Below are 13,809 nucleotides of genomic sequence, written 5' to 3'. Positions count from 1 at the left end.
TTGAACCCCGTGCACATAGAGCCCAAGGAGCCACCAGTATGTCTTCTACTGATGGCTTGATCTGGCCTTGTCTCCTTTTCCCAGTGCAGAGTGAAGTGACCCTGATAAAACAGCCAAGTCCCAGGTACCAGGAGCAAATCAACAAGCACACACAGCCCCCAGCGGAGATTCTGAGTCTGTCTACACTCGGCTCTTTACTCCCTGAATCTACAGTGGTCAGTCGTCAAGGGGTTTACACCAATGAGCTTGAACCTCTTCCCATCACTGAAGGACTTTCAGGATGAGGGGACAGACACTTGCTTAGAATGCAGAAGTTACAATGGAGGGTGGATTCTAAGATGGCTCCCACTGAGCCCTGCCTCCTGGCGCGTGCTCTTTCACTCTCCCTCATAGAAGCCTCTTCCAAGTCTGAGCTGGACCTGGTGACAGTTCCTGCCAAACAGAATTGGCGGAAGTGCTGCCAAATGAGATTCAGTTGTCAAAGAGTGGGGCTTTCATCCTGCTGATAGCGCTTGCCTTCTTGGCTTGCTCTGCTGGAGACGCCACGTGGCCAGGGCCTGAGGGCATCTCTGGCCAATAGCTCCTGCCAGCAGCACTGGCTGAGTGCGGAAGAGACCCACATCCCCGGCAGCACCTTGACTGGTCCTGGTAAGGTGCCCCGAGCAGAGGACCCAGCCAGGCCTGACCCACAGAGGCTGTGAGCTAAGAAACCCGTGTTGCTTCAAGCTGCCAAGCGTTGGCCTAATTCATTATGTAGCAATAGATATGGAAGAGTGAACTTACCTTGGTAGAGAACGTGTGGGCTTACCTGGGAACTTCTCCATGACATATGTGGTTTCTTCTAGGAGATGGGCAACCACCCTAACCAATTCCCAGAGCACATCCATAAATGGGGACTTGTTAACCTAAGAAACTCACATGCTAACAGCCACAGGGCACAGGCCCATAAGGGCCCACTGAGGCCGTCTAGGGTTGCTTTAACCCAGAAGGGGCATTGGAACCAGCTGAGGAGCCCAGACCCTCCCTGGATCCTCTGTCTCAGATCTCCACTGAGGAACTTGGAAAGAATTTCCCCAAGTGAGAAGTGTCTTGTCTGTAAAAACCACTGATCTGGTCCTATGTTGACACAACAGGAAAAGGTGCACCACAGAACGTACGAGTCTTCCCGAGCTCACCCAGCTAGGCTGTGGCAGCCACAACAGGGGCACAGGCCGCCCACCTCGCTGTCCTCAAGGCACCCCACCCCTACCCCGACCCTACCACAATGGCGAAGCTGCTTAGCCCCCAGCCAGGGGCAGAACACATAGCCTAAGAGACACCCAGAGACAACTTCGAAAAGTAACTTTATTTGTTTTGAAAACAACCTCCAGCCCAGTCCTTGCCTGGTGACAGGGAAGGCTTTCTCTCTTTTGGAAGAAAGGGAGCCATGAACACTTCCCATTGCATCCGTCTCCAGGGACCAGGCAGAGGAACACGGGGCCAGGAACTCCGTGCCCCCGGGAATGTGTGAGATTGTCTTGGAGCCCCCTGGCCTCCGAGCTCCTCCTCCATCCTCCCTGAGACAGCCGCACCTGTCCTGGGGGGCTCTGCCTCCGCCTCCCAGTCCAGGGCGTGGGCAGCAGTCAGGGGCTGCCTGCAGCCTGGTTTCCAGTTTGCTGTGGCCGGGGGAAAGTGCCAACCTCACAGGCCACGCTGGCCCCAGGCAAGGGAGCTCAAGAGCTCACTATGTCCCAGTGCTGGCTCATGAGTGAAGACTCACACGGGTTGATGACAACCTCTGTGCCGGCCTCCGTGCTGTCCCCAAACATGTCCGTGTCGAGGCAGAGGTGAGACGCCATGTGCTCGATGTGGGAGCCTGACTTGGTCCATTGCTGAGGAGACAGAGAGGGGAGGGGATGAGCCAGGGGGGCCTGGGCTGGGGCCATGCGGGGTCCTATCTGTAACGTTGGGAGTGGTAGTGCCATCAGAAAGCTGGACAGAGACTCAAGTTCAAGGTCTCAGGAGGGAAAAAAGGGAATGAGGGTGCAGCTAACTGCTCTGCCAGGGACTGCACTTGTTTAATTGGGTTAAAAAAAACTTAAAAGTAAAATAAGGGCTTGCTAGGAAATCTTATGCGGCAATGGCTTTGCAAGTCACGGGCCAGACAATGTGAAGCGAGACAGTCGCAGGTGCATGCAGGGAGGGGCCACGCTCTGCAAGGTTATAGAGGGCAGGGGCAGGGGAGCGATGGCAGGCGGGGCCTCGCGCACTGTTTCCCACGCTTCATCTCACACGACAAGGACAGAGCAGACAGAAGTGCATGGAGAACCACCCCAACCACGTGCTGAGCTGTCTCAGTCCATCACTCTCAACAGCTACCCCATGCCCTAAGCATCACCAACCGCGTTTCAGAGGGGAAGAAAAGGAAAGTCAGAGAGGTCCAGGAACCTGCCGTGGGGCACACAACCAGTGGGTCACGAAACAGGCATCTGAGTTTCAGTCCCTGACCCCAGCATACAGCGGGCAGGACACCATGTGCAGCCAGCTCTGGGCTGCTGGACAAATCGGGCACACCGGCATCTGAGCACAAGGAACCTGGGGCCACACTGCCAGTGGCTGCTCTCTCCTCCCTCTCCTGACCGTGAGGCCCTCTGTCTTCTGGTCCCTTCCTCCTCTAATGGCTTTTCGCTTTTCTTGCACCTGAGATGTGACCTACCACAGGTACTTGTGTCCCAAGCCCCGGGGACCTACTGAGCACTCACCTGTTTCTCATCCCCATTCTTGCAAACGGCAAGGATTACAGGGGCGCCAGGGAACAGAGTGACGACTGACAGGCACAGCTCCTCCTGGATGATCTGCTGTGTGTAGGTAAAGGCCCAGACCTGGGGAGAGAGTGGGGAGGTGAGATCCACAGCCTGGGATGGGAGGAACAGGCAGGTGCACCCTGGTTCCAGGAGCCCCCACCTGCAGGCTGCTGCTCAGTCTAGGTGTGATGATCAGTGTGGCTTGGTGAAAAGCACTGGGGCCCTAGCAGGCATGGACCATAACACAGTCACCGTGGGAAATGCCACTCAAGCGCCTGAGACCCAGAGGTCATAGCCCACCAGGTGTGCCAGGCCTTGGTCACAAAGGCGGCTCCTGATCTGGGCTTTGGGAGGAGCCTCATCATCAGGCCAGCCAAGCACATGGGCCCCAGCATGTGTCTGTCTGTCCCCACACTTGATGCTGCAAGCTGCTACCTGGCATCCCCTCCCCAGCTGTCTTCAGAGCATTCCCTCTTCTTTCAAACCAAATCAAAGTCAGAGTCATGAGAACACGAGTGTGATGACAAGAGCAGGATGGAGGCAGGGTCCCGAGGGCAAAGATGGAGGAACAGTAGGTGGGGGGAACGTGGCCACGAGAAAGCAAATGATTCCCAGAGTGCACTTGCCTTCCCCAGGCCCCTGATCTCCCACGGGGAGAGAAGCCGAGAAACCAGATGGAGGGGCCAAGCTCTGATGATGGAAAAGGGGCGTCGGGAGAGTCCTCGCCAGCACGGGGGTGCAGGTGCATTGCCCCCACCCCCGGCCCCAGTACCAGGGTTCCCAGCACAGCCTCTGCTCACCAGGCCTGAGTGCTCCTCACTTCTCAAGCCAGGGAATAGGCAGTGCCAGCCTAACAGCTGTTAACAACAAACCACAGAGAGCCTTGTTCCCAGCTATAAAGTTGGGGACATCTACCCTTGGCCTTCATTGGGGGCCAACGACAATTCCCACACTGAGGCCCCTGTCATAGGACCAAGAGTCCCCAAAACAAGACACGGGGTGCCTCGGCCCTGGGGTCCCACCTTGACCTCCACGATCAGCTGAGCACCGTTCACGCCTCTCTGATTCTTCTTCCCCTCCCGCCCACTGGCTCAGGTCCTCTGCTGCCCTGACTGCCTGGCTTACCCAAGCTGGCCTGGCCTGCTGGACAACAATCCCAGTTCAGGCCCTTCCTCTTCCCAGCTCCCTTGTGTGGGGCCACCAGCCCAGTAGGAGTGCTGGCCCCTAAGGATGGCTCAAGCCCCAGGGTTTTCCTGTCCCTTTTCAAACTGCTGGTGTTGGGGGAAGACCCAGAGCAGAAAAGTCTACCTGGGGAGTCTCCGGGGAAGGAGACAAAGATGGATCAAGTCTGACCACCACTGAGTTCCTGCAGCCAGAAGAAGGGTCCGTGGACGTTCTTTCCACTATTTTACTTCTACACTGGCCTTGTGAGCATCACTCCACACAGACCTTTCACCTTCCCAGGATAAGAGAGGGGAAGCCGTCTGCACCCCCAGGGCTGACGCGGTAACCATGACACTGTACTAACAGCTAACACCTGCCCTGACAGGTCTAGGCAGATGAATGTGATCTTCTTACAAATCCCACCAAGCAGGTATCAGCATTACCTCATTTTTACAGACCATGACACTGAGGCTCAAAGAGGTTACCCAAGGTCATGTACCAGCAGGTACCACACCAACTCTCTCCAACAGTTCTGCTACTGCTGGGGCTGGCAGGGTCCCCGCTGCTTCCAGGGCTCCTTTCAGCAAGGGTAATCACAGGAGAAGATGCCTGGCCCTGAGGGTCCTCTTGAAGGTTGTAAATATTAAAACCATGCATCAGCTCGGCTGTGACAGGACAGGACAGGGCCTCTGAGACAGTCTCCTTCATTGGCAGTTTGCAAAAGAAAAGGCATGCAAAGGCCATAGTCACCCCCAACTTACCATTTGTCAGGGTCTGGGGTGGGACAGGCCACTCTCTGGCCTGCCTGGGAACGTTACCAGATGTCACTCTCTGACATCTCTGGGAATTGGGCTATGAGGGTGAGTGGAGGCCCCCATACCAAGGGTTCCACATCAGGCCACAGGGTCACACCCAACAATGCTGGCTTCTGTGTGATCCCTGGAAACCCCAGCCTGCATAGCCAGGCTCAGTCATGCCCCTCTAAATGGTCCCCCTAGGGCCCAGGGATATGTACTAGGGACTCAGTCTACTCAGGGAGGATAGAACCAGGGATGAGATTGACTCAGGCCCTGAAGTGAGGCCCTAGCTATCTGGGTGTGATATAGAAGAGGGACTGGGCCCTGGGTGTGGCCCCATGGTACTCCTAGAGCTGAAAGGGGCAGGAGGAGAGGAAGGGAGAGAGGGGGAGGGGAGGGGGAGACAGAGTGAAAGGGAGTGGGGGGAAGGGAGAATGGGGAGGGGGAGTCGGCCCAAGGCCAAGTCCAAGGGCAAGCCTGGCAGAGACATTCTTGCAGGCCCATGGCATAAAAAGTGACCCCAAATGAGGGAAGACAACACAGTTCATCTTTCCCGTGCCCTTACGTGACCACACAGCCTGCAGGGAACCACACATGAGCATCAAGAAAGTAAGTTTGCCTTTGCCACGACACAGTGAGTTGTGTTTGCTGAGTTAAAAGCATGGCTTGAGCACAGTTTCTGAAAGCCCGTTTTGGCATTTCATCTTTTTTGTTAATATCCAAGGGGCCTCCGAAACTGGCAGTGGGGGATGGGAGGAATGCCTCCTGGAAGGAGCCCTTGAGGCTCCCTGCTGTGCTGGGGTGGCGGGGGCTGGGGTTGGAGGGAGCCTTGGGGCTGAGCCTCACTGTTTCTCAGAGAAGGCTGCTTTATGGCCACTTCTGCAGAGAAGAGGGAGGGGGAGCAGCAGCAGACAGGGGCCAGTGGAGGGGGAGACAAACAAGCAGCAGTGTCCTAAGTCCTATCCTGCCCCCGTCAGAACTCCCACAACAGCCCACGATGAAGAGATTTATTAGACGACTCAGAAATCAGGAACCGACAGGCAGAACGGGCCTGACCGGTGAATGCTGGGCCCTCTGCTGACCACTCCATCTGGGGAACTGGCCACAGCATAGCCCATGACGGATGTCCCTCCCCACCCCCAAGTGACACTCACAGGGGTCCCTGTGGAAGGTAACCCAGGGTCTGGCAGGGCAGAGGAAGGTCCCTGACGAGTAAACCCAGGCAGGGCAGCCCCAAGGCCACCTGCACTAGGGGACGTCCCTGGAGAAGGCCAGTGCTGCTGGGCCAGGAGTGTCCTTCTCCCCAGCCACTGCCCATGTGGCCTTGGATGCAGAAACAGAGAGGAAAGCCGCACCAAAGGGAACAGAATGAGGCAGGCGTGAGGATGAGTCAGGGGCCCAGGCAGGGCTACTGGCCTTGCAATGGCCCAGCCCCCTCCACTGATAAGCAGGAAAAAAAAAGCTGGGCTGACTTCGCCTTCAGCCAGCCCATTACATCGGGGTGTGGGTGTGTGACTGGCACCTAGAAGGTGGGGCCGGGGAGGCTGCCAAGCATCCTATGACACACAGGATGGGCCCCACCACGAAGGAGGGTCTGGTCCTAAATCCAACAGTGTCAGGTGAGAAGCCCCAGCCGTGTCCTAGAGCTCTGGAGTTGGTGGATATGCACCTGAGCCCTGCCCTGGCATCTCTCGGGCTCGACCTGGGTGGAGTCCTGGTAAGACCTGCTCTGTCCAGTGACAGGGGGATAACAGACAGTTAGTCCAGAGCCTGGCCCTGGCTCAGACTGAAGCGCTCCGTGTACTTCTAGGACACGTGGCAAGGAGAAGCAGTTGGGCAGAGCGAGAGAAATGTCAGCCCGTGGAGAGAAGTTGGGTGCTGTGTTTTCAGCAAGCCAGAGGCTGTGTCATGTGCTGATGCTGCCAGGTTTCAGGCTCAAAGATTCTTCTGTGTGGGGGAACAGTGAGTGAAGGTGACAAGGCAGCAGCGCTGGTATTGTGTTAGTTAGGGACTCTAGCAAGCATCGGGCCTGGTTCCAGGTGCCTCAAATCCACTGTCCACTTAATGCTCATGGCAACCCTGGGAGGAGGGTACTGTTCCATGGAAGCAGGAGGTCCCAGGTCAATGGCAGCACTGGGAAAAGCCAGGAGCAAACTGGGACTCGAGCAAGATGGGACTCGAGTTGAGAGCACTCAGGGCCAATAGCTGGCCCCAGAACTCTTCTGCTCATCCATGGTGCAAGCCACAGAGCTGTCTGGAGGGAACGAGCCTGGGTTCAACCAAACCGTCTGCCCACCACCCTCTGACACATCTATGTCATTGAAGGATCAACCTCATGATGGTCTTAGACCCTGACCACAACCCAGCTGCATCGAGTGGCTGTGCGGGTGCTGCCTCAGCAGCTGTGTGGATCCAGACCTCAGCCTCTCCCCACTGGACGCCTCTCAGCAGAGGTGGCTGGGTGGCCTGCCAGGCCCCAAGGTTGGGACCTTCACTGCACTCACTTTTGGGGTCTTTATTTCTGGCTGCTCCTGTCCTTTCCTCTCATACTGCGAGAGTTCAGTAACCTATGTTGGGATGGAAACCCCACACCCGATACATTCTTTGTGGGTCATGCAATGGGGCTCTGGGGTGACGGCCAGGGTGGGTCTGAAACCCTGGCTCACTTGCTTATCAATGTCGGGAACTTGGGTAGGTGACCCAAGCCTCTGTATCTCAGCTCCCCCAGGTGCAAAATGAAGATACTATGGGTGCCAACCTCACAGGGTCACTGACAGGAATAAATGGGCTGACACACATGTGCCAAGACTGGGCCTCTGTTTAGCAAACACCAATGACTGAGGATGGTGACTGGGGGCAGCCACCCAGATGCGAGACAGTAGCCCTTCAGACCTTCCTTGGGCAAACCGCCTAGGAGTGTCCATTGTGAGGATTCCATGCCCAGGCTGTGCCGAGAAGGCACAGGGAGGAAGGTGCTACCAGGCTGGCAGCCTGTCCCTCTGCAGACTCAGATCACACAGCCAGTGGAGGAGGTGCGAGTGAGAGTCCAGGGTTGGGGAAGAATTGTCATTGTCATTCCACCTTCCGGGGCCAAGCTGTTGCCTGCACTCCTGCCCCATGAGCCAGCAGCCTAAACTGCTGGGGACACGACACAGCGGAGGCACACAAGAAGATTCTTGTAGTCAGTGCTCTCCCTCCACACCCCTGCCCGTTCCTTCCTTATATCGGGTGGAACTAAATTGTTGCACCGGCCTTCCCTTGACCTCTCACAAATATTTTCCTAGAGAATCCAATAACATGAAGAGGAAACTTGTTGATCTGGTGACTTCTTGGGCTTCACATGTGTACAAAAGGATGCTGCATTTCTCCCGGGTTTCACCCCGAGCATCAGTTGGCTGACATCGGTGTCAGAGCTGGGGAACGAAACAACCTCCTTATAACAATGAGCACAGCAGTGCCTCAGGCTCACACCTACAGAGGGAGCGGCCAGCTGGAGGCAGGGTGCATGCTCCAGGTCCCATCTCCCAGGCCCAGCACCCTACGAGCCCCGTGCGGATGGTCATCTCCCCTGGATCCAGCACCCTACGAGCCCCGTGCTGATGGTCATCTCTCCCGGGTCCAGCACCCTACGAGCACCGCGCTGATTTTTCATTTCTCCTGGGTCCAGCACCCTACAAGCCCCGTGCCGATGGTCATCTCTCCTGGATCCAGCACCCTACGAGCTCCGGGCCGATGGTCACTTCGGGCCTGTGTGGATCTCATCTCAGACCATCTAGAGGGGCGTGACTACACTTGGATGTACAGGCTGGGGGTTCGCGGTGTGGGGCAGAGCTGCTTGCAGGCACAGGCGGGAGGCCAGCGCTGCCGTGTGTGTTCCTGTGACCCGGGGCAGAGTCCATGGCACGTGGGCTGGAGTATGGGAGGATCAGTGGGAACTGCTGCCACAGCCTAAGCCAACGGTGCCCAACACAGAGGTCTTGGCCCCAGAGGGAGTGTTGGGAGACATCTTTGGTTGTATGAGGTGTGGGAGGAGGCGGCAGGTGCTCCAGGTGTCCTCACATTCTTCCACCAATGCCCACAGATGTCAGGAGGGGATGGACTACCCTCCGGCCTGCCCGACCCTAGACCCTGACACAGGCGCTGCCTCTGGGAGCTGCCCATGCAGGACCCGGTCTCATTAGCTCTCTCCCGTCAAGATGGAGCTGAGCTATGCCCCTAATATTTGCAACCTCAAAGGGAAATCTCGGGGACAGGGGTCTTCTCCCATGATTCCACCTAAGAGAGCCCCAGAACCAGCCAGCATCCTGCCAGCATCCGCAACAGCAGAGTGTATCCAAGGGCGGGCAGGCTTTCCAAACTTGTCTTCATCACTTACAGGTAAGTGAAACCTCTTTGAGCCTTGGTTTCACCACCTGTAAGATGGGCGTGATAGTACTACCTGCCTCATGGGGCTCTGTTGTCACTTCCCTGATAGGACCTTCAAGACAGAACAGGGGCCGAGGGCTGCATGGTGTTGTGCATGTGTGTGTGTGGGGGGGGGGATGGATGTGACTCCCTCGGGCCCGGCCAGGAGGCAGGTGGAACAGACAGGACACAGTGGGGAGGTGGTGAGTGGAGCAGGGTTAAGAGGAGAGACCTCTGTCATGACCTACTGTTAGCCAAAGCTGTGGGGAAGCAGGCAGACATGGACGAAGGCAGAGGGGACACTGGAAGAAGGGAGCGCGTGAGGCAGTGCTGCAGGGGGCATCCCACACACACACATGACTCGGAGACCACTAGAGCCCAAGGCTCCTTCCTCCCACTTTCTCAGGCAGCCAAAGACAGCAAGAGCCTGAAAAGCCCATGCATCGCTGGGCACAGGCCACGCCGACTCCTGTCCCAGGAAAGCAGGGAGACAGCACATGGCTGTTGGGATCCCCATGGGCACTGTTCACACATGGACTAAGAAAGCAGGATGAGCGTCATCAACCACAACACTTCACAAAATGCCACTCAAGCCAGCTGCACCTGGGGCAAAATCCACACCTGGGCTACCTTCCCTTTTCCCTGGCCTGCTACAGCCCAGAGAAAATTCCTGGAAAGCCACGCGAGCCAGAGCCAGGCGGCCTGGATTGTGGTGGTGGACAATGGGGAGCCATGGAAGGTTGGGAGCAGTGCTTTGGAGATGACATGCAAAACAGGGGCTGAGAAGTGGGGGCTGAGAGGCAGGGGCTGGAGCATGGGAGGATCAGCTGGGAACTGCACCACAGCCTAAGCCAATGGTGCCCAACACAGAGGTCCTGGCCCCAGAGGGAGCGTTGGGAGACATCTTTGGTTGTACAAGGTGTGGGAGGAGGCGGCAGGTGCTCCAGGTGTCCATGGGCAGAGGCCACGGTGCTGCTGGACAGCCCACAAGATGCAGGGCAGCCCCGCGGCAAAGAAGCACATGGCCCCACGTGCCCTCAGTGCTGAAGCTGAGGAACACGGATCAGACAAGAGGCGAACACAGCCAGGGCCTGCAAACAGCTCTTTCGAGGACAGATGAGACGGGACTTGCAAAGGTGGGAGCACAAGCCTAGAGGAGGTGGTCACATGGAGGGAACAGGTGGGCTGTTGGGGCGTGAGGGGTTGGCTGCTGTCCAACCGGCACCCGCAGCCATCTGTGCAGGTGAACCACGGAGAGTCTGCCTGAGAGAGTGCCCAGGTGGGCAACGCAGCTGCACACCAGGGACCACCCAGCTCTGTCAGGGAAGGAAGACTTCCCTGTTCCTCGTGTGTGAGCCGATGCCATCTAGGGGTGCTCCAGCAGCACCCCAGAGGAAGCTCCGCCCAGGACTGAGCTGCCATCACTGTGTCACTCACTCATTTGCACCTGCCTCAGGCCCAGTGAGGCCTGCCGCCTAGCCTTTCATCTCCAATCTGCACAGCTGGCAGAGAAGTGTTTGTTGAATGACTGACTGACTGAGTTGTGGATGGATGAAGATACAAAGTTGATGAATCAATGAACAGAGGAGGGGCCGGCCTTGTGGCACAGCAGGTCAAGACGCAACCTCTGATGCTAGCATCCCATCTGGGTGCCGGTTCAAGTCCCAGGTGTTCCACTTCTAATCCAGCTCCCTGTTAATGTACCTGGGAAGGCAACAGAAGATGGCCCAAGTACGTGGGTCCTGCCAGCCACGTGGGAGACCTGAATGGAGTTCTAGGCTCCTGGCTTCATCCTGGGCCAGCCCTGGCAGTTGTGGCCACCTGGGGAATGAACCAAAGGATGGAAGCTCTCTCCTCTGTGTCTGTCTCTCTCCCTTCCTCCCTCTCTCTCTCCCTTTCTCCCACTTCCCTCCCTCCCTCCTCCCCTTCCTTCCTCTCTCTGGCTCTCTGTAACTTTGCTTTTCAAATAAATAAAATAAATCTTAAAAAGAAAGAGATTATCAAAGCGGGAAGCATGGAGAAAGTCTCCAGGAGACCGTTCACAGGGAAAAGAACTGCAAACCATGGACCTTGGCAAGCAGCCACCACAGGGGATGAGAGTGATGGAAAGAACCAGAATGCAGGGGAATGGGGGCCAGGGAGCCACGGGAGCCAGGAGGAGGTCACACGATGGGCGTGCTGTAGTGTGTTCAGCGGGCCAAGGCTCCAGAGGTGGAGGCGAGCTGTGAATTTGTCAGTGACCTTGGCAAGAGCAGTTCTGGCCTCAAACCAGAGAGCACGTGGTGGGGGGTGGAGTGGGGGGAGCCCCTGTGGGTGGGTCCAGGAGAGTCTTCTGAGAAGGTTCACAATGGTGCTGTGGACTTGGGGGAAGCAGGAGAGGCCGAGGCGGAGCCAGGGACCTCTGGGGGAGGGGGCATGGGGTGGCGCGATGACCCTGCCCTGAGATGGGGCTGCAGATGCTGGTGGTCTGGTCGGCCCTGGGAGGCCCACAGGGTAGGCCTTTGGACCCCGGGGCAGTACTGCCCAGCACAGGCGTCTCTTCCCTTGCACGTCATGCTGGTGGGAGGTGGCTGTGCCACCAGCCCTGCCTGACCCAGCCCACACTGTTACTGCCACCAAGAACAGCTCATTCCCCTGCTGCTGACTGAATGCACAGTTCTTATGCCCCCCTTTGGAGGAATTCTGAGAACACGGAAGCCTAGGCGCAGGTGGGCTCCCTCCTGCTGACCTGGGGTCATGAGGCACGTGAGGGCACATAGAGCAGGCGACACAGACTGAGCAACGCAGCCATCTCCTCCCTGCGGGGCTCACGGCTACTGTACCTGGGCCTTGCTTTCCTCGCCTTTGAACTTGACACAGGGCCTCAGCTTCAAGTTTGGGCTCCCTTGGTTGTTCTGCTTCTGAGACGCCAAGCACTTGTGCCTCTGCCGGATGCTGCCCTTCAGGATGGAGGAATCCTTGGGGATCCTGGAGGGAAGGGGCGGGCGGTGCTGTGTGAATGGCAGGGCCCAGGGTCCACGGGGGTGGGCAGAGCCAGGGTCAGTGAGCCTATGCTTTTGGGCTGCAACCTGGGGCTCAGACCTGGTAGCTGAGAAACCGCCACCAGCTACATGCCACCCATCCTGTCCCGGCTTCAGTACAATCCATCCTGTCTGGCATCAGGGATGAGGAGGCCTCCGCAGACTGCCACGCAAAGCCCTCTCCCTGTGCCACGCTGTCCTTGCAGCCAGCAGAGGCTCCAGCAGGGGGCGTACCTGAGCTCCGGGTAGACGTTCTCCAGGTACCACTTGAAGTCCTGGCATTGCAGATTGGCCCTCAGCATCACTCTGCTCCGTATGCTGGGGGGGAGGGAGGGGAGACAAAGCAAGGCTGTCAGAGGCTGGGGACAGAGAGCACAAGGCACCACCCACACCCACACGTCTCCTCCATGTCTCTCCAGCGGGTGCTGGGAAAACGGACCAGGAGGAGATTCCCATGGCTGCAGGCAGAGCTACGGAAACCCTCAGTGGAACCTCACAGCACTGTAGCAAAGACATCAAGGGCTGAAAATGGACTTTGGGAGTGTTTTTAACTTTTCATTAAAAGCAAAGTGGCGAGAACACTTGCTGTGTGGTTAATAATTCACCATCGGGGCTCTGGGTGGGCCTCCTCCCAGTCTCTCTGCAGCTGATAAACTGTGGCCCAGGCCCCAGCCTCAGAGCGCTCTTCTTCAGCTGGCTGGGGGCATGGGTGGGATTTGTTCTGCAAAGATCATCCCCAGGACAGCTGGCATGTGTCAGGCCGTGTGCCCTGGATGGGAGGCGCTGCAAAGCTTCCAGACGGTGGGAGAAGGCAATGGAACAAACCATCCCAGCCCCCCTGGGCCACAGAGGGGTCCGTGTGGGCTGTGGGACACCAGGGGGGGGGTGTCCTTGCATGTTGGGAGCAGGGCGCTTCACATGGTAATGGTCACACTGGCATCTGGAAGGAGGGGCACACATCAATCTTGACAAACCAGGGGGCAGGCGGGGCAGGGGCACAGGGGAGCAAACCAAGATCAGCAGGAAATGAGAGAAGTTGTGCCTGGAGAGCTGCACTTGGAATCCCACAATAGATGTGGTGGGCAGGGGTAGGGGAGAGGGGAAAGGGCCTGGCAGAGCAGGGACACAGACTGTACAGACCCTCAGGGGTCCCGAGGCACAGTGATGGAATGGATGTGTTCTGAGCAGAGCGCCACCTAGTGGGAATGGTGGGATGGGTCAGAGCTGGGCTCAGGGGGCAGGGCCCTGTGGCTGTGGAAACCCCAGTGCTGCTCAAACGGGGAAGTGGGAGTAGGAAAAGACCCTGTCATGCTCTCCACGTCCCACCACCTGTACCTAAGCAACAGCGCCCACCTTGCCATTCCCAGGCAGGCAGAGGGAACTGGCCCTGCCTCCTCTCCCCCAGTCTCACTTCCTCCTGCCAGGGTGCCCCTCCCTCAGCCTCACCCCCAGGGTGGCTCCAGGGCTTGCAGCCAGCACCAGCCACACCCCCTGACTATGTGCTCCCCAGGGCCAGGGAGGAGGGCAGCTTTCTACGAGGCCAAATGGTCAGCATCAGGATGCTTGGTGCACAGTGAGTCGGTGTCACAGGACAGTGACTGCACGGGGCAGGGAGAGGAGAGCGAGCAGGAGGAGTCAAGC

The 13,809-nt window shown here is 57.7% G+C and overlaps 1 protein-coding gene across 2 annotated transcripts in view; it reads right to left on the bottom strand.

Annotated features, from left to right (window-relative positions):
* Positions 1-1,324: 1,324 nt before the first annotated feature.
* The window catches only part of GALNT14 (polypeptide N-acetylgalactosaminyltransferase 14), a 203,852-nt gene continuing 191,367 nt past the window's right edge, over positions 1,325-13,809 (bottom strand). For both annotated transcript variants that reach the window (XM_070069718.1, XM_002709933.5), the window contains 4 exons: positions 12,403-12,486; positions 11,971-12,115; positions 2,742-2,861; positions 1,325-1,871 (listed from right to left, as the gene is read on the bottom strand). In XM_070069718.1, coding sequence (XP_069925819.1) covers positions 1,713-1,871; positions 2,742-2,861; positions 11,971-12,115; positions 12,403-12,486 — 508 coding nt within the window. In that variant the 3' untranslated portion in view covers positions 1,325-1,712. The remainder of the gene's footprint in view (positions 1,872-2,741; positions 2,862-11,970; positions 12,116-12,402; positions 12,487-13,809) is intronic.

This window comes from Oryctolagus cuniculus, chromosome 2 (assembly GCF_964237555.1).
Source record: "Oryctolagus cuniculus chromosome 2, mOryCun1.1, whole genome shotgun sequence".
NCBI lineage: Eukaryota > Metazoa > Chordata > Mammalia > Lagomorpha > Leporidae > Oryctolagus > Oryctolagus cuniculus.
This window is presented reverse-complemented; position numbering and strand designations above follow the sequence as displayed.